Below are 27746 nucleotides of genomic sequence, written 5' to 3'. Positions count from 1 at the left end.
AAGAAGTTTTTCGATAATTTCTCGAAAAAAGACCTCCGACTTTAGCCTCAAATATCTCTGATATTTTAAAAGGTATAATTCTAAAAAACACTTCAGTGAACTCTACTTACCTTGGCCCATAGCTGATAATTTTTAGTTATTTTTATTTTCACTAAATACGAAGAAAAAAATTATATCCATGATTAACCACTAAAACTGGATGAAATCAATGGTATCAAACTTTGCACTTTGATGCTTCACTTTTTTAGCTGTTGTGCTTAATTCATGATATAAAGCTTGGAAATAGATAGGGAAGAACATGTACTTATGAAATAAAACAAAAAATAACGTAAAAGTTATAATTTAAGAAAGGGACTTTTGGGCATCCCTCCCATATATTAGGCCCCAGTGTGCATCGGTTAACCCCTCTCTAAAGAGCAACTCCTTAGTATCTGTCGGTCTCATGTCATGAAGTAGAGTATGTTTTCTCTGATTAGGAAAAAATTAGTAAATAGGGTTAACTATTATTTTTATGATTATTGAATCATTTCCTTATGCAATAAAAATCATTAAAATCATCATCAATCATCAAAAATTTGAAATTAAACCTTGGTTAAATGGCTTCCCGGAAATTACGCCAGATTTCTGGTTTGGAAAAAAAGCCAAGAAACTCTTCATACAAAATCTGGCTTTTTTCCAAGTCAAAAAGTTCAAAACATTTCCGAGAAGTTTTCCAGCATTACTGGCATTTGTTGTGGTCCCTTTCTAAAAATGAGGAAAAGCCAGAAACAAAATTTGGAAAAAAAGAAATTGTCTTGGAAAAAGAACCAGACAAATAGTGTTGTGTTTTTTTTCCTTGCTTTTGGTTTGGAAAAAGCCAGGAAACTTTTTTATATAAATTTGGTAAACAAATAACAGTTATGTCGAGCATTGTTTTTGGTGGTACCAGGAACATAAAAAAAGAAGTTTCGTTCGAGCTAATTAATTTTCGTATGCCAAACATAATTTAATGTTACAGTTTTTGTTACTTAATGTTAATTTTTGTAAGGTTGGGTTCAAATAAAAAGACTCGCACGCCGCCGCTGCTCCGCGATCGCGAGTCCAGCTACTATCGATGCGGCGCGCTATTTTTTTTACTAAATATATACATAGTTTTGAAGTTAATGGCTTTTTTAAAATCTTCCTTGTTAAAAATATTGCACTTATTTTTTTCTTACAATTATTTAGCTTTTTCCTTTTTGTTATTTTTGTCCACTTTTTTATTTGTATCATTGAAAATATCTTCCATATGTATCATTATTATTACCATTATCGATGTTGTTTGTGTGTATATATTGTTAATAGGAGCTCCAGCAAAACCATTGAGATCATATGGCTCTCGGGGTAGTATGGGGCCCCCATTTTCCTATCCTCCGGATCAGCTTTACAGCATCCCAGGTATAATCCAATTGAAAGCCCCGAAAATTATTTAAAATTTTTTTTTGTGTTGCTATACATTGCTGTACATGAAAGTGGATTCAAAATTTAATTTTCTATTGCAGGGTTTGTCTCAAATTGGCATTATATACAAAAACGCATCTTTTTATTTATTGTCAAAAAAAAAGGTCCTAAAGCAAACATTAAACATTTTGAATCATGTTCTATTTTCCAACCGGTACTTTTCAATAGAAAAGAGCCTGATCTATGATTTGATTTTTATTTTAAATTTTGTCTTTATCAAAAAACCAAATGCATTTGGTTTGAAAAAAACTATAGTGTTTTTGGTGCTTTTAAGCATTTGAACAGGGTTGCCAAGTACTTGCTTATTATTAAAGTGAAGACACTCTAGATTTTCAAACCAGAAAAATTCTGTTTATTTTAACCTTTAACTTAATGAATTTTATCTTAATAATTTGTTTATTTTTCTTGAACTTTTATGGGGTTATCATATTTATTTAATTAAAAATAAGGTCACGAAAATAGGAATTATTATAAACTATTCTAACTTACATTGTCCGAATATATAATGATTCGTTGTTTCTAATGTTTGCTTAAATTTTAGTGACCTCATCGTTAAACATTACATCTTAGTTATGTTTAGTTTATTTAGCTTCAAAATTTGTATTTTTGTTGAAGTAATTTTTCTTTGTATGAATAGTTATTATTTACCTATTAGAATTTTGTCCCCTTGTTAATTGAAAATATATAATACGAATTGAGCTTACAATAAAAAAATGTATTTGTTTTTATTTTACATATTAATTTAACAATATTATTTAATAACTTTTCATTTTTGCAAACCTTAACGTTTTTTTTCTTTTTTCATTTCTTTTTCTTCTCATATAGATGGATACACCAGTTCACCCGAAAGAGGAACACGTGGCAGTTATGAAGAGCCATATTATAGCCAATATGGGACACGAGGTGCAGCTGTAGCACCTATTATAGACGAAGAACATGGGTAAGTGGTTCTTAACAGAATATTGAATTCTTGGAAACTATTCGACCATTATGTAACTATTTATTTTTGTTTTGTTTTTATATTTAACAATAATGTATTATAGTGAAGTGGCGTTAAGTGAAGACCAATATGCGTTATATGGTATGAAGATTGGTTCTGGAAGAATACCAAGAAGTGCTAATCAAGCGTATGATCCAACTCGGTGAGTGAACAAGAAAGTAGCTTCTTTCGAAAAACATTGTAGATGGTGAATGTAATTTTCATAGACGAAATATCATGGGTAGCATCTTGTTTCAACTTTTACGTTAACTTTTTATAAGCTCATAAATGTTTATGGCTGTAAAGGTACCAACAGTTTTACAAATGTATTGCACTTAAAACACATGAGAGCTGTCTACTTCTGTTGTTGAGAGGGAAAATAGTAGATTTATTACTATTTTTTTATACAAGTAACTATGCCATGGATAAGTATATGAGTCTAAAGCTCATTTTTTATTCTTCTTAATTTAAAATTGATTGAAATACTTTTTATTTTGATCGTTGGATATAAATTTAAATTAATATCCTTGTTTGGAGCTTTTTTCCCAATAAACTCTCTTGTATCTAACCATGGTATCTAAGCAATAAAAGTTTTTGGGAAACTTTGTAGAAAAAAAATTATTAAATCAAACATTTGGATTTTTGTTTTTAGTAAGTGCTTATTGCTGATGATAAAAATACATTTAAGGTATCAAATCTGAAATGAATCAATATAAGTATTCAAAAGCCAAATTGAAAAACAAAAAATTTATTTGCTTATTTCTAGTAAAAAAAAAAAACAATAAATTTACATGAGCCACTTGCTAATGCTGAAATTTTACAGATTTAATAAATTAATCAAAATAAAACTAAATGTAGCGCAAAAATCTGCATCAGGTCCATTGGTATCCTGAAAGTTTACGTTTGGTTGATATACAGGAAGGGCTAACATGGAGGGAAAATTTTTATTCAATTAATTTTTTTTTTTTTGTTATTTGACTTTTTTGAGTAATTTTATTGCAATTGCTTCGAATATTACGTTTAATTAAAATCGTTTGAGCCATTGTCGAGAAATTTGGAATAACTTGAAACCAGCGATTCCCAATGTTTAACCAAGATATAAGGATCTTTAAAGTACAAGAGCAAGTATGTGCGACCAAGTCGTGCATTTTAATTTGTTTGTAATCATTAGTGTTTTCCAAAATTGTAAACCATTTTCAATTTTAAATATTCATTTTTAAACATCGTGTAAAAGATAAAAAAAATTATAATAAAAAATGTATTGTTTGCTGACCTATTGAAATTTTATAGCCCAGGAAAATACCGTTTTTAAAATAAAAAATGTTGTGACATTTGACCCCTTATAATGGGACTAGCGGACAGAGGAAACTTCAGGAATTTTCACAGATTGTAAACCATTCTAACACCAAGCTGTATACCAAAAATCAGCCTGTTACAAATTTGTTCCTTTCTTTGACAATTTTTCGTCTATTCTTACTGGATTACTAATCAACGGTACGGAAATAAATAAAAAACATTGCGTTGAAAAAAATGATTGATACAAACATCTATTTTATTGATTGAAACTGACGCGTTTACTCTTATTAGAACATCATTAGGTAATTGAGTGTCAAGTGTTGTATGTTTTTGTTTTTTTTGTGAGTTTATTAAGAAGATACTTTATTGAGTAGTTATAATAAAAATAATTAATAATAATAACATTAATCTGTTTATCTTAATAAAAAAGTTACTCATACGCCACAGTGACTCAACAATCGTTTGTAGCGAATGGGAAAATGACGTTATAGCGTAATCCAATATAGAGTCAAAAAATCCTACATACATTTAACGGAGTGCTCAATTTTTTGAAAATGTCCCTTAAGTTCAAAGCGCTTTAATTATTTATTTCTTTAGAACCATTACCACAAATTAAACTGAGTAATAGATAAAACTTGGCTTAAATAATACAAACAATATTTAAATCTGAATATCTGATTTTTTCCTACAGCTTAACTTAATATCAATATAATATAATACATAAAAATCTAACTATTCCCCTAGTAAAAAAAAAAAAAAAAAACAAAATAATTCATAGGTACTCAAACATAATAAACACGAATTCAGTTCTTCTACGTTTCTATTTTCATTTTCATTTCTTCGGTAGATTTAAGCAAGCACTAATCCTTTAAGTTATTATTAAAAATATATTAAAAAAGGAGAGCTCGACATCTGCAAAACATTATTCAAGGTTAAATTTGAAAAAAAAATTGTTCCATAGCTCTTTAGCGGAGGATATGTAATGTATATTACAAAGTAGTTAATGTAGAGAATTCACAGGTCATATTATTTTTTTTTTTTAGAAACCAACACTTGATTCACTACTTTTTACTATCTTCTTCCGCTTAAGAGTTATTTATGCACAACTTTTTATCCTTAAAAAAAGTCCTTTATAGAATCCGACATTTTCGGATGAGAAAAAAAAACGCTTGCAAGGAAAACAAAATTCATTTTCATAAATTTGTGTTATCACATTTCTCTTTCCATTACTTATCTTAACAAGCTCTAAAATATAGACACAGGATTAGTAGGTATAGTGTATACCTAGATGTAAGAAAATTCAATAAAAACGAAATAAAAACAATATTTTCTTAATTACATATTCATTTAATTTCTATCAATACCAATCATTATAATATGATAAGTAAAAAACCTGTTTTTATATTTGCGTGATTATTTTTTTTTGCAATTACTAAACTCCCCATTGACATCCTGACACTATATCACTCATAACTGCGAACACTCACAGTTCCAGCGTAGCCTTCAGCGAAATACAACAAAATCTTGTACAAGTCTTCCGGATTCGGTCCCCCCAAAGTGAAATCATCAGTGCTGCTACTCATTTCCTCTGTTCGGTTTGCCATTCTCCGACTGCGTCTAAAGATTTTTATTTTTTTAAGTTGCCCATTGGTGGTCGTCGCTGTGGCCGTTGCAACAGGATGAAAGTAAGTTGTGCCTTTGAAACAATCATGTACGAGTTAAGAGATGAATTTCATAATAAATACGAGAAAAGTATTTGCGAATCGATTAGTTTCATTGAATCACTCACCTTTGCTTTTGATCGCTTGAACGATCAGACACAATAGATAACCACCGAAGGAAAGAAAAGCCAAAGCCGTGATGCTTACTTGGAAAAGTGTCTGCAGTTTGCTAGGCTTTTCCTGCCATGGTTCGGGATATGATCTACAGAAGATCGGGTGAATGGTTAAATAGATTAATTTCAATGTGGATTGCATTTACCTGGCATTGGTCAATGGCAATGCTGATGGGCCATCAATGGTGAGGCTGTTAGTTGTTGAACTTACACTGTTGACTGTTTCCGGTATAGAGATTGACGGGGGAGGTTTTTCATCGCGTGAGCAGGACATTAGTTCCACAGAGTGTTTGAGACGAAGCAGTTCAGATATTTTAACATTATTTAAACAATTTATTTCTTGACTTGACAAAGACTTTCTAAGTAAGATGAAGAGAATCAGCTTGCAGCCAAGGTGCATTGTGTTCTTATCGTTTTGAGTGCGGCACAACAACTGACAATGACTTAAGATGCACAACACACATAGTTGACGCAGATTTCATCGCCAAGAAGCGTGTAATTTGATTGAAATTCATAATTAGACTAGAACGCATAGTAAAATTAGAACTGTAATGATAAATTTTTGAATTGTTTTCTATGTTGAATCTCATCGTTTTAGGCTTGATGGGCAAAATTTTATTTCTATGCAAATTCAGTGTAAATTTTAAATTTTGTACCTTTGTTTATCTTTTAAGATAGTATAGCATAATTAAAGACACTCTTTATCCAGAATAATGAGAAAATAAAATGCACGACTGGATCCCACGAACTTGCTCTTAGAGTTCAAGTTGCTTAAATTGTTAAGACTTTTTATATAGAAATTTGGGAAATGTAGGTACCTATATAAAAATTTAAAAAAACAAAAAGTTCGTTTTTCAAAGCAATAAAACAACTTCTGAAATCGAATTGCCCTCCAAAACGAGTATGCTGCTTCATTTGATATATCAAGATGTATTTTTAGAAAAAAAAATGTTCAAATCCTTAGAGCCGTTTTTTAAAAAACTATTTTTTTATGAATAACTTTTTGGAAAAAAAAAATTAAAATAAAATGGTATGCCATTTGTTGAAATCTTTATAAACATCATTACCAACATATAAGACCAAAATTTAAAAAAAATTTAATGTCCGGCTTTCGAAAATTTGATTTTTCAAAAAAAATTTTCAAAATTTTTTTATAAATCCAAAAATTATTTTTTTTTTTCAAAATTTTATTTTTGGCTTATATTAAAATTATACAAATTCTTTTGTATACAAAATTTCGTTGAAATACAATAAGTAGTTTTGCAGAAAATCAAATCGGAAAAAAGCGGTTCTATGGCAAATACCGTTAATAATGATTGTTTAAAAACTAGCGTTTGAACTTTTTCAACAAAATCGTTGGAGGTGTTTTCGAGAAAATTAAACTTTTCTGAAATTAGTATATGACAGGTAGGTCGTTATTTTTGGTAAAAAAAAAAAAATGTATTTCAAAAACCCCACTGAGAAACTGCTACATACCAAGTTTGAAGTCAATCGGTCCATCTGTTTAGGCTGTAGCTCCTTATACAAACAGATAAACAGACTATCTATCATCGTAATGTCTGATTGTTATCTAAAATTTTTTTTTTGTTCGAATGCATAGTAACTTGTTATAGTAACTAAAAAATTGCTTTATACATATCAAAGCTGGGTTACTGTTTTGTTTCGAAATTCAAACTTGAAATGTCTATTGCAGTTGAAAAAAATTGGTTTTTCATTTCAATATTGATTTTCGGAAAAGTAAAGAAGTTAGTAATTTACCCAAGTTAATCTCAAAACGTTAAACTTTTCCTTACAAAATACTTCGCCAAAGATCATCAATTTACTAAAGTCTAGAAATTAAGGTAGAGACATACCTACTTAAAAATCACATTTTCTCCGTGGATAGAAAATTTTCCAAAAATCGGAAATATCTTATTTGACCACTGTCTGATTTATAAGATTACTTCACTATCTGATAGTATTAACTAATAATGTATTCTTAAAACTAAGTTTGGCAGTATTTTAATAGATCGCATTTTAAGATAACAGAATTTTGAAAGAGGTGATTTTAAAACTTTTCTTTTATTTTTGTATAATCGGATATTCCAATATGCTCCCATTTTGAATAACTCTTTTGTTATTTATTTTTTATTGGTAAAATTTAAATTAACTAAATTGTGATACTCTTAAGCTACGAAAGGAAATACCTCAACTTTTCACATACAATTTTATACATACAATATCTATTTTGCCTAACATTTTTTTGTCAAAAAGATCTTTTTTAATTATTTCTTTGATATGAAATAAGTTTTCCCAAAATTGTATTCGTTTTCGACTGAAGAATATAATGGCTTTTCCTTTGCTTGAAATGTCGAGTTATATTAATTTTATAAGGCCGAAGAAAAAAAAAATCAAAAATTAGGAAAGCTCATGCACCACTATTGAGGGAATTTCAAAGTAACTTATGCAAGTAGTTTAATCAATTCGATTAAATCACACCTTAGAAGATAGAGTCACCCCGTTTACATAAGAGTATGTATCATCTGCCTAAAAAAATAAACAAAAATGAAGAATTGAATGAATGAGCAAAGAAGTTTAATGTTACTATAATTATAACCATAAACAGACATTAATTATAAACTGTTTACTTTCAGACCCGAAGATTTGCATCGCATTCGTGTTGAACACATGGAACGGCAGCTAGCCAACCTAACCGGCTTGGTTCAAAAGGCTTTGGTTAATCAAAATCCACAAATAGCTCCGGCTGTCGTTGGGATGAATCCAAACTACTTGGGTGTGCCCACTCAATGTCGAGGTAAGTGTGCTACAAAATTACATTTTCCTACATCGAATGAACTTATCATTATAAATTTTTTTTCTAAGTTTAATTTGATTGCTTTTGTTTGTTCGAGTTAATTTTTTTTTTTTGTTAACTAAAATGTACTAACATTCACTTTCATTCATGTCTTTCACTGTCATCATAACAAAATCACTTACCTACACGATTTTTTGTACGGAAAGCTTACCTCATTCACATCCATAACAATAATTATGTACACTTGAACACTCTCACTTTAAGCAAAACCAAAAAAAAAAAACAAAAACTAATGTGATTGTTATCGAAAACTATTTCGACTTTTGCATACCGTAGAAATTAAGTTTTGATTATTATGTTCACAAAAAAAAAATGCTAATTACGTTAAATAATGTTATAGAGGTACCTTTATTTTGTTATCTTATATTTATTAGAAAAAGATTGATATCAAAATTAGGTTATGAAAGATTATTGAAGCTTACTTTCAAATTGGTGCCTTATGATTTAATAGCTCTAAATGAACAAAGAGACCACGCCCTGGAAATATTTGTATTGAATTATTTTTGTTGGTTATAAAATAATAATAGTATTAAAAAATATGGTGACGCAAAAAACCTTTCAATTCAATCAATACAAAATGAATTGGTCACCAGATTTATAATCCGCTAACCCTTCTTTTAGATAGTTCTTTAGTTGTAAATGAGATCCTCATCGCATTTTTAAATAACTGCTTTATTTGATTCAAGCTGCTTTGGCAAATTATAATATTTCCTTTAGAATCATACCTATTACCCTGCAGAATTATTTTTTAAAAATATGTTTTTAAAATACTGAAAATAGTAATAAATAGTGTTTGATGATGATAAGTGTGTGAAAAACTTTCCTTTGCTCCTCAGGCGAGAGGTCAAGTTCAGGAATGTTTTGTTTGCGGGTTTTTAAATGGCGTAGAAGTAATAGAATATGTTAGCGGATACACGACTTTTAAACATTATTAACTTTAAGGACCAGTTTCAAAGCTGAGTAGGAAAGCGGCACTTAGGTGATCCAGATTAAGTGATACTTTCAAAAAAAAAAAATGAGAACGGCAAGTTATATGGTTAAATTGAAAAAGTTGATGATTTGAATCATTTTGTTTTAGAGGGTGATTTTGATTAGCAAACAGGGGCGTATACAGGTTTGCTTCTTGGGGGGGGTCATGCCAATTTTTTTTTTTTTTTCAAAAGTTTTGATAGCAGGCATAAACCTGAAAATGGGCTTTTTGAATTATTAAACATTAAAATTTGTGCGTCTTGCATTTCGAATCGAAAAGTTCCGAATGTAGTTCTAAAAGTAACCAAACAAAAACGTTATGAGATTCGTTTAAGTTTAGCGTTAAGCCTTAAAGCCTAGAACGCTGCTGATGTGAAACGAAATTTTTCGTCGGTCTCCACGAGGACAACGAAATGCTTGCGAAAACTGGACCGAAAAATACTCAAAAATTGCAAAACATAAATGAAAAAAAAGCAAACACGCATCGCAGAAAGACATGCAATGACAAAATGAACAACAAAAACAAACAAAAAACTCAAAATGTCATTTTTCCACACACAATGAATGTCCCCGGCAATTGTTTGTGTGCGAAAAAGAAGTTTAGACTTTCAATTTCGTTGTGCCGAACAGCGTACTACAGAACGAAAAGTTGAACGAAATTTTCGGGTTACCATTTCGTTGTTTCATTTTTGTATGGGATTTTTCGTTTCTTATCAGCAGCGTACTAGGCTTTAATTTTGACCAATTGAGGCTATCCTCTCCTAAAAATAAAATGTACTATACGAGTACTTCGATTGAATAATTTGCCTTAAAACAACTGTTCATTGTTTTCCGCTAGCCCAGAAAGTTAAAATAAAAATCGTTTTTACTTAATAACAGTTTTTAACTTTTGAATTAAAAGTCTTCCTAACCTCAGGCAAACGCATCGCAAAGTTTTGTAAAAAAAATTGCATTTGAAAATATATTTTTTTTTTAAATTTTGTTTTAAAATTGTATGGGAATTTAAAATACCTCTATTAAAATAGTAAAGACAAAAAGAATAATTTTGGCGATATTTTGGGATTCGTCCGTTTTCAGGTATTAATCAGCGGTTTACAATATAAAAAACATTCAGTTGTATTTATTAGATTAAGCCCTGCTTTTTCAATCGTCAGATAGACTATCAGAAGAATAAATGTCACTATAAAAAAAAACTTTTATTCCTAGGAATAAGCTCTAACTTAGGTTTATCTAACTATTCAAAAAATTAGCCCTAAGTGATATTTAATAATAATATTTAAATTGCCTTAGATAAGGTTGCTTACATTGCTTCTATAATTGGCTGGCCATTGATGATTAACAAATCCATAGTTGTTTCAAAAAATGCAACAGATCTAGCAAATTTAGTATGTACAAAATACTGTTATATTCTGTAAGCAAACAAAATTAACCAAATTTTATCAGACGAATGTATTGAACTGGAACATTGCAAAAAATTAAAATGATTTGAGAAATGACATCCTTCTTTAACATTTTGCCGATGACGAATTTTATCAACAGAATTGACCTCCACACAGCAAGGCCACAGAAAGCTTCCCTATTTAAAACATATTTTATTCACTTCATCATATAAAAAAATAGAAGATATGGCTGCTTCTTTTATTTGCTGGTAAGCAGTGTCTTGCCCTTAAGATATTATTTTTGTGTACCTACCAGATTCAATTTCTTTTAAAAAGCTTTGAATATAATACTTATCCGGATTTTGTTTCCATACAAAACTCTACAGCACAGCTCAACTAATATTATCGAACGAATCAAAATAATCCTAATCCAGCATAGCGTTCGCTAAAAATATGACCACATCCCCAAAATAATATGGTAAAATAGTTTGTTTGAATACCAAAAATTTTTTTTACTTTTAATTTTCGTTCATGTTCTAAAACTTCAACATTTTGAAAATAATCTTACTCAAGAGATTTCAGTATCACATAACAAACTCTTTTTTAAGTTCTGAGTTCTTGGGGGGGGTCATGACCCCGTAACCCCCCCCTTGTATACGCCGTTGTTAGCAAAAGGGTGAATTTGGCTTGCAAAAGGGTCCTAATTTAATTTCCGAAATTACTGAAAAACTCCGAAAAACCTAGTATTTTTTTACGTATCAATTAAAACACTAACCTCATTTTTGAAGAGAAACTTGGGGAAGATAAAATTACCAACAATTCATGTGGTAGCCACATTTTTGAGAAATTAGTTAAACAATTCTCTATTCCCTCTGGCTATTTATTTATTTTATTTTGATCAGTCAAAAGCAAATACATGTTTTTAATAACTTTGGTAGTAATCCTTGAAAAAACATATTATTTTGCAATTGCAAAACATTAATTAATTGATAATTGATAGTTGACAATCCCAACAGGTGTGTTGTATATGTATTTTCTTATATAAATAATATTGTTTATAATTATTATTGATAGTTGATAAAAGCTGAAATTTGATGTTTTAAAATCAAATTTTTGGGAAAACTGGTCAACTTTTATTGGAATTTTCCAATTACATTTCAAATAATAACGGTTGGCATACTTCTTTGTTTAAAATTTTTTTGCAAATTAGATAATAAGAGATCGAAATTTATTTTTTATCAACTATCAATTGATAGTTGTTCATTTAAGTATCAAATGTAACTATAGGTACATTTTTTTACTCCTTGTGGGTCTATACACAAAAAACATCCTATACAAGATAATTATGTTTTTTAGAGCAACTTTAAATATCTCTCGGACAGCCAAAAATCAATTATATTAAAGTACCTATGTATTAAATTTTTTACTCAACAAACACAAGCATTTATAAATCACAAACATTCCAACTTAACAAAAACATTAACACTTTTCATTAAAAAAAAATTATAAGTCATCTACCATATCATTAAATTTGTCATATGCAACGCATATTTTCGAAAGTAGTTTCTGTGTTCTCTTTCTATAATGAATTATGGTCTAGATCACTTGTTACATACATACATAATGTATATGTCTTTGGATGAAATTTTCAAAATATTTTTTTTTTTTTTTTTAATAATAATATTAATTGTCATCTTGTTTCATGGAGTATCATTGTGTGTTATTTAAAGTTTCATTTTCATCATTTTTATATCTCTGACTGTAGCATCTCAACTACACAATTAAATAATGTTACGGCATTTAAAATTACATTCTTTAAAATAGGGCTTTGCGAATGTAAATACAAGAAAAAAAAAAAAGAAATTAAATAAAATACATGATGTGTGCTTATGCCAATGTTATGAAATAAGTATGTTTTGTTTTTGGCTTGTTAATCAGTTACAATCAGTTATAAAAAAGTTAACATTTTAATGCAATCATAAGAAAAAATAGGTAGATTATGCTTCTACGAGTGACATAAAGATGGACTTGTAGATACAGTGTAGTACATGTACGTATGAATTAGAGACTTAAATCATATTTTGTCTATAATTAAAGCTGTCATAACAATCTTTATCATTTTATGATTATTATTTGGTACGATGACTTTTAAGTTAAAAGATCATTTTTAATGAAAATAAAACAGGCATTTTTTTATTTAAGATATTTTGGAGCAAACTGTGACCTACAATTAGAGCCTCATCGTACAAGCATGAGTAACTTGTCAATAAGTGAGTTAATAAGGAGAAAAATCGTTTCAATATAGAAAAAAAAACTGTAACAAATTTCAATAACCAAAAGATAGAAAAATTTATTTCATTTAGGTAAACGTAAAGGCTAGAGCAAGTCATTTGTAAATCGGAAAATAATAATTAGGTATTCAAATAAAATATTGATGTAAGACACCTTACAAAAAATTTATGTTTGATCTATTAACTGGTAACAAAAAACAAAATTGGTTATAAATATGTAGATAGTTGCAAAAAGACGTTAGACAATTTGTTGGCAATCAGTGAAACCAAAACATTTTTGAAATTCGAGCCAGACCGAATTTGTAACCATCATCTTCAATTCTACTAATTGAATAAGATATACGATTCTCAAACTTCCTTGAAATGCAATATCTTCGAAACAATAGAAACTTATCTGTAAACAAATATGTCAGTCTACAAAATAAATTGCAAATATTTTTCAAAAACTTCAAGTTTGGAGTAAGATTTAAAAGCAAAAAATAATAATCTCTATTTGATTGACGACTGTGAAGTTTACTCATTTTGTAAAAAAAACTAAATCAAAAATTAAAATTAAACCTGTGAAACAAAAACCTTTAAACCCGAAGTTTTTACTTGTTAAACAAATTCGAAGTAGCTTACTTGAAGTTGATCCTTAGAGTTTTTGAATATAATACAATTAAAAGTAAAGAACTGAAATCATTTACAAACTTATTATTTTCATAACTTATCATCTTCAAAGGGCAAATACATATAATTGCACTCATAAAATATAAATTTGAGTTAAGGTAAATGCTAATTGAATTTTTTGTTCATAAAAAGAAAAACATTAGAACTTAATAGGAATAATTCCCCAATTGAATGCAAATTAAAAACAAATGTTAAATACAGAAGTGTCACTTATGCACAAAAATAAAATATCCACAATAATGTGTTAGTGAAGTTAGGCATTTAGTGAACAAAATTTGTATATTTTCTTTTTTGTTTTAATATAATTAAATACGATTTTTTTTATTTGTAAGATTATCTTAGTTGGACTTTGCAAAGAAATTGAAAAGGAAACTATTACATAGAACAAAAAAAGCGATGTTTATATTTACAAGATATTTCGAAAGAAATTCCGAATGAAATTCTAAATAATTCATAATTAAATAAATAAATAAATTAGTAAACAAACAATAGAAAACTGAAAAAAAGTTATTAAAAAAAATTATTAATTAATTAAATTAAGGTACAAGTTTTATTATATTAGATACAAAAAAAAAGAAAATCCTTTTTTTGATCAAATTGAAGTTTCCTCTTCAATTTGCAAAGTTCAGGGCAATAAACAAAAAAAAATCCTTTATCCAAATTGCATTGCTTGTTATGACCATCGCAGGTTTAGATGATATCGACGGCCACTCAAGTGGTAGCTCAACTTCAATTCAAGGTGAGTTCTTGCAAAATTTTATAGAGTTCAAAACCCGGAAGGGCAGAAGAGATGATAAATTGTCTCTTGTGATCAAAGTAAAGATAAAATAATTTTATTTTTATTAGAATAGATATTTTTTTTCTTCGATTATTTTAATTAAACTTATTAAAAGAAGAAAATATGTGTAGCTTTGATGTGACAGTGATATTTTTTAACATTTTAGTTTGATTTTTTTTAAATGATGTCAACAGTTCATCCATTTATTCACACATTACATGATAATATACGATTCATTTCAAATTTACATCCAGGAAATGGTTTAAGTTTTCAGTTTTCAATATGGATATTAAAAAAAATGTACTGTTTCTATTATAATGGTTTTAAAGAAATAAGTCAGAAATAATATTGTCAAAAAATGTATTAAATTACTCACAAACCAAGTTTTTTTTTCAACATAATATCTGAAAATTAAAAACTTAAAATACCATACAGTCATAATTTTTCACTTCACATCATCTTGCTCACATTTAATCCTTTTTTCGGTGCTGCCATAATATATTTTCTTTGATTCTACTAAATCTCATGACTTTTTAATAGTATCAACAAAAAATTCATTTTATATTTTATTTGTTTAACTCATGATAATTATACACAATATCTATACAAAATATATAAATATATATATATTAGCAAACGGATCTGGCGATGATATGTACATAAGAGAAAAGGCTCCAAAACTCGGCAAAAGCTCGTGTCGTAAGTTTCAATCAATATAAAACCATACAAAGCAATTATTTTAACAATTTTTCTATAATAGAAACATGCCATTATAGTTATTTATGTTTTGTGTTTGTTTTAAAATAAATGTCCTTAGATGTGTTAAATTAGAAAATTTATATTAAATATATGGTAGAAAACTCACCATGCACCGTTATAATTAATATAAAAAAAATATAAAATAAAACCATTTAGTCTTAAATTTGCTTATTTATTTAAAACAAACGGGATTTATAATGTTTTCTGTTAAACTTGACAATGGTGATCGAAAATATGATTTTTTTTATTCGTTAATTTAATAAAAAAAATTTTATTATATACTCTAAAATATTTTAAAATAAAATTACATAATTCGCTTTTCAGATAAATCAGTGTCATTTGAAAAATCCGTTTCGTTTAGTGATGATATCCAAGGTGTACCGAAGTCACATAGTCCACAACATGCTGGTAAATCGCTTTCACTAAAAATTACTGCAGTTTAATTTAAAAAAAAAAAAAAAAAAAAAAAACAATGTTTTGCAATGAAAAAAAATGTCTTATTTTGTATATTTTATTTATTTATGTGTATAAAGAATTTTTTATTTTAATAAGGCTAAGCTTCCTTTTTTTATCTATTAGCAATGCTAATGTATATTAATTTTTTTGTTGTATAAGTTTTTTGTTTTAAAATGTAATTGTTTATTTATTTATGTTTGTATTTATCAAAATTTAAATAACAACCAAAAAGTCATTGTGAGGATACTGGTGGATAGAACTATTCTTCATTCATTCCTTTTTCATTTTCATCAAAATAGAGGTGGATATATGAATTCATAAAATCACGGACAAACATAATCATTTTGTTTTAAAACATTTATCTGGCCAGCTTCTTAGCTGGCCTTATTTTTCGAAATAGAATGTTATCAAAGTCATAACAATTGCAATAATCATTTTTATCAAAACAAAACCGACTTCCATGGATCAAAACTGGGTTTTATGGTTTTTCGAATAGTTCCTTGGCCAGAACTGAACAAAATAAAATGGGACCACATTGCAGTCACCAGCTTTCCAGTACAAAAAGAATTATCAAAATTGGCTCACTCAGTCCAAAGTCATGCGGTAACAAACAAAAAAAAAACAAAAAAATACAAATGAATTGAATACCTCTTCCGTTTTGGAAGTCGGTAAAAATAATATAAATCCCTTTGAAGACACAGCTCTAAACATGCGTTCCATATTTTCTCTGAATAATCTTAGGCTATCTTACATAAATGAGAGAAGCATAAAAAATGAGACATTTTCTCAATTATTATTACAAACTTGGATTAATTCTGTTCTTAGATATAGCCATCGTGACATTAATTAATCATTTTGTATATGCATAATTACAATCATTTTTATGATTCGCCTTTGTAACAGAAGCTACGGATATTTAATGTTGGAAATGGAAACCAAAAGATTTAAATAAAAATTTGAAATAAGATTACAGATATTCTACGTAAAAAAAACATACCCTACATCAAAATTATTTCTTTTTTATCAAACCCATGAGAGAAGAAAATACTCTAGCAGTGTTTTATTGGTAACTTAGTACTCAGCTTAGAAAACTTTTTATACAAAACAAGTAATAAACAAACAATTCGTTTAGTAAAAAAAAGTTACGTAGGTAAGTGTTGGTGGCTAGATTTTCATAGAGCAAATTCAAATTTTATTAAAATTTAAAAATTTCTTTGACTTTATTCTTTTCTAAAACTTTGATGAACTGAAAACGTTCTCCAATCAATAAGTATGAAAAAGTTCTTAAAAATAACACCAAGTTTTTTTTTATCCAGTCAATTACAATAATGTTCCTACATTTTACTTTCCTAAAACTAATCATTAGACTGAGGAAAAAGAATTTACTCAGTCCAAAATTGATTGTGTTCATGCCAAACAGCAAGCTTAAAAATTTGTACTGTGCCAAAAATTATTGGTGCAAGTTAAAATATCCTTTATCCAAATACGTGTTTACGAAACAGAACATTAAAGTGCTCAATGCATACAATTTTTACATAGTAAATATGTATCATTTTGTACTCATTTTTCAAAAATCCATGTTCAGTACATACAATTATCGTACGTACTCATGTAAAAACAAATATTTTTTTTAATGCATTTGTTTTTTATTGTAAATTCAAAACCAAAATATTTATTGCAAATAAAAAAATGTTTTATTAAGAAAATTAAAATATTTGTTGCAAGTGAAAAATACTTGCATTAAAACAAAAAATTATTGTAACTAAAAATACTTTGCATTAAAAAAAATATTATTATTGCAACTGAAATATTTGCATTCAAAATAAAATTATACATTAAAAATAAAATTTACTGCAAATAAAAAATTTTCAGCATTGAAAAAAAAATCAATGCAAGATGTGTGCATTAAATATTTTTACTTGCTCTATAGGGCAAGTATTGGTTTCGTGTCGAAAAAAAAAATTGAGTTTTTAATCAAATCATTTACACATTTTTCTTAAAACCGTCTTTAAATAATATGACTTTAGATTTAATTGGCTGGAAGGGTATTGTGTTTTTTAAAGCATTAAGAAAATCAAAAATAGTATTTTTCTTCTAGTTCGAATAAAAACGAATACGGAAAATCTACATTCCAATTATTCCCACAATGTCTTTTTGCTTACAAGAAAATACTAAGAGTTCAAGAAAAAGCGAAATTCTTAACATTGGCTTAAATCCAGCATTTAAAAAAAAAACTTTCTAATATAAACATAAGTCAAAAATAAGAGAATGCATCAAATGCATGAGCGTTTAAGTTTAATAGTTTGTAAGTTAAATTATTCAAAAACAAAATCTGTTGTGTTTTATTTTTTTCTCAATTCTTTTCCTTTTTTATTTTTTTTTTTTATAAAAATTTAAATAAAGCTTTTTTAAATTATTAAAAATTTTGTGTTTGGCTTCAAAATGAAAATGAAATTCATAAAAATCACAATCATAAATTTCGATTTTTTTCTTTAAAATTATGTCTTTCTGCCTTCTTTCATATTTTTCTCTTCCTTCTTTTAACTTTCTATCTTTTCCTTTCATTTTTTGTTTTTCTTATTTGGGTGAATATTCACACGAAATTTTTTCATAAATGTCTCACAAATTTTTACGACACAAAAATTTAACACAGCCGATTCAAAACCACCAAAGCCAGCTATTAAGTCGTCAACACTTCCTCGTACTTCGTCTCAAGGTAATCGAAAATTCAATGTTTGTCAAAAATATAAATAAAAATGTATAAATTTATTTTAAATGCACGCTTTATATAAATAAGCTATACTAACTGCTTTACTTACCAACTTAACTTGAAATGTTATATTCATTATAACTAATTTTTAATTTAACTTATTTTTTAAACTAAAGCAGAAAGAGACCGACTCAAACCGCCACCACCTCCAAAACCACTCGCCTTGACCTCATCGACTCATCCTACATACCGGGCCGATATAACATTAGCGCCTGAAGTCTACAACCATTTGAGAGGCTTACAAAAGAAAGCAAAGGATCTGCGCATGGAGGTGAGGACGTTGCGTAGACTTTCACAAGCTCAAGCTGTTGCCGTTAGGGAAGATATAAAGGATGCTTTTATGAGAATTCGTGCTACTTTGCTGGCCAGTAGTGTCAACTATTGGGGTCAGGGAGATCAAGAAAAAACAAGAATGTCAAGAGAAGAAGAGTTATATAAGCAGGAGGTTATACGGTTGGAGAAGGATTTAAGCGATTTGGAGTCGTCAGTAGAAGGTTTGCGTGGTGAGGTCATCAATCGGAGAACTCGAGTTAATATGGCTGCTGTTGAAGATATGGCTCTGGTCTTAAGTCGAGCGAGGTAATGCTAAAAATTTTGAATTTATCAAATGTTGTGTGACAAGATGCCACCTTTTTATTCGAATTTATTAATATTTTTTAAATAATTGACAGTAAAACTGTGGCAGAACTGAAAATGCGTTTCCCGAGCCTTCAAAACGGCCTTAGAAACATTTTAGCCAACGAAATGGAAAAAGTAGTTCGCGAAGAAAAGTTCCTCAAAGAAGAACCCGATCGATTAGAATCAGCATTGCGGAGATGTAAAAAACTAACAGGAACATTAGTTACATTAAAAAGGTAAATTTAACAAAAAAAAAGTTTTATTAACACTTTTCAACGCATTTTACCATACTCATCTTAAGATTGGCCAGTGTACAAGAACAACGATTACCAGCTAACGAACCAACACAAGAGGATCCTCCTCGTTCTGCCGAAATATCCTCAGCAAATAAGGTAAGTCTATTTAATTTCATTTTATTTTGTTAGACGTGTTTTTTATATTTTTCTTAATATTAAACTCTTTATTACTTTGAGAATAAAATTAAAAAAAAAAAAAACTTCTTGAACAACTCGTATACTTAAATAATCCCCCAGTATGATATTCTAAATTGTGTCAATTTATAGTTTAAAATTTTTTCTTCTTTGAATATATATAAAAATATAAAATGAAAATTCCAATTAACCTATTTTTACAAAAAAAAAAGATGTTCTTTGTTTTTTTTTTGTTTGGACATTCTGTAGATAAATTCAACTATTCTGTTGTTAAAGATATATAAATATTTATTTTTCATGATTTTCAGTAAAAGTTATACAAATTAAAATTACATTTTTAACCAAAATAAATTATTTTAAAGTATTCTTTCTGTTTTATTTTATTTAATGGAATTCCATTTTTATTTGCAATTGGCAGCACTAACTAAGCAAAAAGTATTTAAATTCTTATTATTTTTTTACTTTTTTATTTATTATTGTTAACATTTTTTTTTTTAATTAAAAAAAAAACAAAAATATTCTGAAATATTCATTATGATCATATCTTTTCATGCATAACTCATTCATTTTTTGATAATCTTGTTTTTATTGTTGTACATAAAACAGAAATAAAAAAGATGCCTTCATATACATTAATTTTATTTTAATATATTTTGTGGCATGATCCATTTTTTTCATCACATATCTTTATTTATTTTTTAAATAAGTATTCAAAATCATGTTTTTATTTACCCTTCAGATTTTACTTTGCTACTTACTTTATATTAAAAAAATAAAAATGCAAAATTAAATGAAATTTATAGCTTATCTAAAAGAACTTATTTATCTTAATTGAAATGTATTCCTGATAATGTATGTACAAATACCTAAATTAAGAAATCTAGAATTAGGATTATGACACAATAAAACATAAATAAATATACATAGTTAGTTAGTCAAAAGTACTTTATTTAACAATAAATATGTTATAATAAAAGTATTAGAATATTTATGAAAAACACATACATAATTAATGATTTCACAACAAAAGGAATTAGTTTCTTAGGCTAGGCGCACACATGCGATTTTAGTCGCGCGATTATTCAGTCGCAAAAATGAATCACAAGGATTTCAATGGCTGTGCACACACATGCTTCTCGCGATTAAAAATTTGAAAATTGTGTCTATAGTCATTGAAATTGTTGTCATCTAATTTGCGACTGAATAATCGCGCGATCAAAATCGCATGTGTGCGCCTAGCCTATAAGGCTAGGCGCACACATGCGATTTTAGTCGCGCGATTATTCAGTCGCAAAAATGAATCACAAGGATTTCAATGGCTGTGAACACACATGCTTCTCGCGATTAAAAATTTGAAAATTGTGTCTATAGTCATTGAAATTGTTGTCATCTAATTTGCGACTGAATAATCGCGCGATCAAAATCGCATGTGTGCGCCTAGCCTTATACATACTCATACTCACTGAGCATTGGATTTATAACGGTAAGATATACAAAATTGAAAAGATATCGCAATATTTTCCTACTTAGTTACATCTTTGTAAGTTTCACATTTGCAAACCAATCTTATTCCTTCTTAAATCTAGTACACATTTCATCGTGCTAAAAATACAACTTAAAATTGAAAGCTCAATGCCTACTCTAAGGTGAATATCTTCACCTTAACATAAACAATACGTAAAGCAGACTTGGTTATGAATATAATGTACTATTTTGTGCATAGAAATAAATGTTTGCAATAAAAAAATTAAGCTGTAATTTTAACCTTTTGTCTTATTTAAAAAAAATTTATTAAAGGAAATAACAAGAAAACAGAAAGATATTTTGAAAATTAAATTTTTTCTGATCGCTGAACTGTAAACTAGGCCTTAAAGAATAAGAAAAGTTGTTCGTGTTAAGTTGTGTTTCTATTTTTCTTTCTACTGAATTTTTGACCAGTATGTACATTTGTACATGCCTGCAGTATTTTGGTAGCGGAGATTCCAGGGCGTCCAGATTCCTACACGGTTAAAAATGTTGTCGTAGATTTTAAGACAACTTTTGGAATTATGCCATTTCAATACAAAAAAAAACTAATTTTTAATATTGCGGTGTAATAAAAACACAGTATATTGTATATTAATTTGAAATATTTTTATTTTTTTTTTTTTAATTACAATTTATTTTTGTAAGGTTTTTATACCTTATTAAAATGTAGTTAAAAGTATTAATATAAAAGAAATTTATAAAAGTATTTTGTTTCAAAAAAATGTATTGTGTAACCCTGTTTCTCATAAAAAATTAAAATAGAAAATCTGAGTTTGTACTCACTTAAAGGCGATTTGTGTTTTTCGAAGTAAAATGTATGAGAAAATTTGATCTGAAATAAGATCTTCCTTAGTTCTTTAACAGAGCATGCTTGTTTTTTTAATATAAAATATTAAATTTCAATAAATCTTCTATTAGACTTAAAATTGTAATACATTTATAGCCAATTTTTCAATAGCCAAATAAACCCCAGTTATTTTATATTGACATTTATTTTTCTGATAGTCTAGTTGACGATTGAAAAATCAGGGCTTAAAATATTAAATTTAAATATTTTGATGGCGTTGCCTCATATGTAACCACTCCAAAATGTTTATCAGTGTAGGTACCTAATAGAATTAATAAAAACCAATTTTGAAGAACACAATTTTATATGAAATTATCTTAAGTTTTTTTTCAAAGCCTGGCCTAAAGAACATGTAGAATAAGTCTCTTATGTTATGTGTTTTTGTCAAATCAGGTATACCTAAGCATTTCAATTAAGATAAAATTAACTGAAGTAAATAAGTTACCAAATAACCTTCCCTTCCACCGTGTATAGTAGCAAACTATTCTCTTAATCATTAATAACATAAAGCATAAATCATTTCATTAATTTTTAATTTGTTGTTAAATTAAATTAATAAGAAAACATACAATCAACTGACAAGATATTAACTCATAAACCAACCAACATTGTAAAAAAAAAAAAGAATTGATAAATGTAATGTGTAAAATCGAAAATCAAACATTTCCAATGAATTTTATTTAGAGGCTGACAGAAATAGTGTAATTATGGTATTTGAAAATATAATATTTTTTCCCTCGTAAATGCATATTTGTGACTAAATGTAAAACAGAAATGTTTATATTTTTGTATTCTTTTGAAATTTTTATTTAGTTTTAATTATTTATTATTATTTTTTTACTAAGGTTTATTTTACAAAATACTAGTTGAAGAAACAATCAATGTATTTCATAAAACATCCAACGAACTATCTATAATAATAACAAAAATAGGATACATTAAATGTCATATTGACAACCTTTCATTTTAGTTTTGGTCATATTCTAAACTAAACTCTAAAATAAAAAAGAGAAACAAGATACAAAATAACTTTTTATCAATTTCAACAAAAATCTTTTTCTTGCTTGTGCAAGAAATAATTGTTATTATTGAATCTTTCAGCGTGAATTCAATTTTTTTTCCAATGTTTTCTTAGTATCTCAAAAGAACCTATATAACAAATAAAATTATGTATGCATGGTGTGTAAGGAATTAAATATTAGATTTATTTTTCATTTTATTTTAACTGGTTAAAAATTAGTAAATCAAAACAATATTAAATGGTAATGTTATCAATCATCTAAATTTTAAGAAGCTTATGTGTCAAATCAAGATTACTTTAAATCTTAAGAATTAATCTGAGAGAAAATATTTAACAAAATGTAACATAGAACCGCAAACAGTCTAAAACCAAAACCCATTTCTGGTGTGATTTTCTTTTTTATAGTTCAACTGGCGATGGAGTTCAAACTTCAAAGAAGCAATTACCGAGTAATAATTTACTTAAATGTTATGTTTCTGAACTTAAACTTTATTCTTAAAAAAAAAACACAATCGGACTGTTTTAATTTTCTTTCAAATATTATCTGTTTTTTTTTTTTTTAATGCATTCAACTTGAGTATTATATTCTATATAAATCCATTCTCTAAAGCAAATCCTTTTTGCAAAAAAAAAAAAAAACTTTAAAATTATAAATAAATAAAAAGTTAAATAAGTTTAAAAATGTGATAAGGAAAACCTGTTTGCTTTTTAATCTATCCTTAATTTAAAAACAATTTTTTTTTGTTTTTCATTTCTTTATGGCTATAAATATTTTTTTATGATCAATGGTTAATGTTCCATATTTTTAATTATATTGTTTGTACATTTATTTCTATTTGACAAAATTTCACAATCTGAATTGTATCTACACCAAAACAAAATGGAAAGAAAAGAAAAAAATAACAAAAACATAACTAATTGTTTGTTGTTTTAATTTTAAATTGCATTTTTTCTTAAAAACGAAAATTCAAAATTATACTTTTCAAAACAATTAAAAACAACTTCTCTATTATTTCTCTCAAGTATTAAGCATAATAACTCTCATATTTCGCTCACTTAAGTCCCTTAAATGTGATGTCTATCCAACCCTTCTTATTCGTACCTTAAGAATGATGTACTCACCCTATTTATTATTTTTTTTTTAGCTAACCTCTGTAAATTTCTACATCGAAAACAAAAAATATTTTAATTTAAATTAAAATTATTTGGAATTAAATTTTTAGTGTAAAATTAAATATTGTACGCACCATCAAAAGTAATTTATATAAATATTCGTTATAATATGGCACACACATTTTTGTAATTTATTGGGTTAATTTTCAAAATTCAGTAAGTTTGCTCCGGAAAACTTTTTATTTTTTTATTTAATAAATTTTATATAAAGTTTACGTAAACTTAAAAGTATCACGATAGGTTAATTTTAATAAATAAATTTATAAATATAATATTATTCAGAGTACTTTTAGGGATTTTGTAGACTTATTCATATAAGATAACATAAATATCATAAACTTGTGAGAAAGGTTATTAATTTGTCCATTTTCTAACATTGAAAATTGAATTCTTTAGAAAATATTTTTTTTTCATTTTTTCAAAGGTATAAAATTTTTGTTGTCCAAAATAATTTCTTTCAATTAAACCTACAGTTCTGAATAAGGTGCCTTCACTCTAAGGTACAAAAATAATACAAATTGGCATATTCAACCTCCCCCTTTCTCTCTCACGGGAATTGTACAATTTTGAACTTCTTGTTTTGGATTTAAAATAGAAAAGTGATATTCAAGTCATACTTTTTCAATTTAACCTCACATTTGTTTTTTTGTAATAGTGAGAGTTTTTTTTCAACTAAACAGTACCTTACCTGAGTCCTCAGGTTTTTTAATCAACTTGGAAGTTTAAAAATTAATCAAAAATAGTTATAACATTAAAATTGTTGTATTTGTTGTTTATAATCATTTTTTTTAATGGTTTTCTCATGGTTGCGATAATTAGAACTGGACCACACTGTACCAGCTTTCAAATACAAAAAGAATAATCGAAATAGGTTCACCCATTCCAAAGTTCTGAGGTAACAAACATATCTACAAAAAAAAATACCGTCGAATTGAAAACCTCCTCATTTTTTAAAGTCGGTTAATTCGGTGCCCTGAATAAAAAGTATCCACAATCATTCTATGAGAATATCTTTTTATTAAATCACAAAAATATGGTTCTCAATAGTCGACAGTATGATCAATTCTATTTTGGAACGCGTTTTTATAATCTTAGACCAAAGGCGCTTGAATCAATAGTACCTTGCTTCAATTGATTTAAATGTTCTCCCAAAAATATTTCGCCAATTCGCACTTAGAATCAAGATGATGCACTTCTTAAATACAAAATCAAAGTGAACTTCATTTATTTTGATCAGAATTTTCTTCTTAAAATTCGGAATTTGGAATTAATTCAACAAGATATCCTTCTTTGTATTCCTCATTATTTGATGCATAAATGTGTCATTGTAGGTGGTCTTAAAAATTATTTAATACACTAGCGTAACGGGTAAAATGTTTGGCACCCCTAAGCATTTTCCACTTTTAATTGCGAATTACTCTCGCATTTAAAGAGTTAGGAATATGTTTTATATGTCAAATTAAAGTTTACAGAATTTCTGACTTGAATGTTATAAGAAATAAAATGCACGAATGGGGTCTCACGTACTTGCTCTTATGCTAAAAGTAACTCTAATGTTAAAGCTTTTTATTCAAGAAAATTAGGAAAAATTTGATATTTTCAAGAAATTTCATAGGTAGATAGTGTAAAAAAATAAAATCTGTTTTTATAATTAATTAAAAACCGTTTTAAATGATGTTTAAAAAAAAAACAAGTATGCCATTTTATTACTTGTATAGTAAGGTATTTTTAGAAAAAAATTTTCAAAAATCGTAGGAGCCGTTTTTTTAAAAAAATAATTTTTTACATGTAAAAAATTGCTAACATTTTTCAACAAAATAGTTGGTATGCCATTTTGAAGAAATAATTAATTTACACATAAAAACTAAATTTCAAAATTTTTCTTAATCCGTTTTCAAAAAATTGATTTTCAAAAAAAAAATTTTGAAATATTTTTTAAAAACTTAACTTGTTTTTCTGTGTTTTTTGAAAATTTTCTAAAATTTCAATATTACCTTTACTTAAACACTTTTGTATAAAAATTTTTATTAAAATCGGGTTAATGTTGTACGAGATATTCAGAAACGAAAAAAACCGTTCTATGGCAGGTACCGTTAATAACGGTACAAAAAATATTTTTTTTATTTTAAAAGTTGGCTCTTATGTCGTATTACTACAAACAAACATTTTAATCAAAATCGTTAGAGCCGTTTTTGAAAAAAAATTAACTTTTGTATTTCCGTTATATGGCAGGTACCGTTAGTTTTGGTCATAAAAAAAAATTTCAATTTCCCCTCTAGGGAATTACCAAAAACTGCTAACTACCAAGTTTGAACAAAATCACTTCACTTGCTTAGGCTGCAGCTCCAGATAGAGACAGACACACAGACGGAATTGCCGGACCCACTTTTTTGGCATTCTCCATCATCGTAATGTCATGTAAAATTTTTATCTTGAGTTCGATTTTTTACGAATCCTAAATTTGCCCTATAGAACCTATATCGCAAGTAAAAAATGTTTAAAAAACAAAGACTATTTTTAAAATATTAAAATAGGAAAATCTACCCAAACGGTACAATCATTGGCACCCAGGTACAATAATTGATGGTACCCGAGGGTATAATTATTGGCACCCTCAATATTGAAAGAAATACAAGTTTTTTTCATGATAGTTTTTATCAAAGTTTAGTTAAAAACGGTTTAATATAACAAAAAATCTTTATTTAAAGCAATTTAAAAAAAAAGTAAATAAAATGTACGACTGGGGTCGTATATACTGGCTCTTGCATTTGAAATTACATACTTTTATCTTAGATAATTTTTGGAAGTTAAATCTTTTTTTAAATTTAAATTTAACTAAAAATTATGTCATTTTCGCAAAAAAGAGAAACGTCATATTTCAGCTGTACAATTTTTTTGAGAAAACGCTTAACACGCTTTTTTGTTAGAATTTTTTTAGAGCATTGCGTACGCCAAATTTAATCAAAATCGTTGGAGCCGTTTTCCTGAAAATTGCAATATCTCAAAAACTTTATATAGGAGATATACGTTAAGAACGAGATATTAAAATAAAATAAAAACGGGTCTTGGAAATCACGTACAAATTGTCTGTAACGAGTTTTTGGCAAATCTATCAAACCTTTTGAGCCCTTTTTTCTCCATTTTTCAACCATAAACTTAAAACGGATACACGGTATAATTATTGGCAGTTTTAAAGGTATTGATGATGTCCCAAAGCACGCATTATTGGCTCCCCCCTGCCAATAATAAAACCACTACTTTATATGGGACCAATTCTTGACACCCCTTTTTAATTAATTTGAAAATATTTTTTATATAAAAAACAATTAAATACATTTAATTTATTATATTGTTAAGCTAAAAAAAATTAATCTTCATCCAAAAACTCAAAAAATAATCAAAAACGGACAGTTACCAAATTCAGTGTCCTTAGCGGGAACACTGTATTTTTTGCACTTTTTTCATGAACTTAGAACGGCTTTACTTTTTTACTAATTAAAATTAACTGAGAATGAAATAGACCTAAATAAAAATGAAAAATTGTAGAGAATTAAAACAGTTTATGAAAAAAACATGATTTTTTTTCCTGGGCATAGTAGTTTTTGTGAAATGCTTT

General features: G+C 27.5%; 1 protein-coding gene across 24 annotated transcripts in view; it reads left to right on the top strand.

Moving 5' to 3' along the window:
• The window catches only part of LOC129911982 (coiled-coil domain-containing protein CG32809), a 321116-nt gene that overhangs the window by 288144 nt on the left and 5226 nt on the right, over window positions 1–27746 (top strand). For 8 of the 24 annotated variants that reach the window (XM_055990027.1, XM_055990032.1, XM_055990033.1 and 5 more), the window contains 10 exons: window positions 1324–1416; window positions 2305–2419; window positions 2523–2621; window positions 8222–8382; window positions 15162–15227; window positions 15612–15695; window positions 18397–18459; window positions 18630–19092; window positions 19185–19367; window positions 19433–19523. In XM_055990027.1, the coding sequence (XP_055846002.1) occupies window positions 1324–1416; window positions 2305–2419; window positions 2523–2621; window positions 8222–8382; window positions 15162–15227; window positions 15612–15695; window positions 18397–18459; window positions 18630–19092; window positions 19185–19367; window positions 19433–19523 (1418 nt within the window). Of the gene's footprint in view, window positions 1–1323; window positions 1417–2304; window positions 2420–2522; window positions 2622–8221; window positions 8383–15161; window positions 15228–15611; window positions 15696–18396; window positions 18460–18629; window positions 19093–19184; window positions 19368–19432; window positions 19524–23362; window positions 23411–27746 lie in introns of those variants that run through there. The other 16 variants (XM_055990030.1, XM_055990048.1, XM_055990047.1 and 13 more) reach the window with 13 other exon arrangements.

Source organism: Episyrphus balteatus, chromosome 2, assembly GCF_945859705.1.
Source record: "Episyrphus balteatus chromosome 2, idEpiBalt1.1, whole genome shotgun sequence".
NCBI classification, from domain to species: Eukaryota; Metazoa; Arthropoda; class Insecta; order Diptera; family Syrphidae; genus Episyrphus; species Episyrphus balteatus.
The sequence above is the reverse complement of the archived record's forward strand: the minus strand, read 5'-3'. Positions and strand labels throughout refer to the sequence as shown.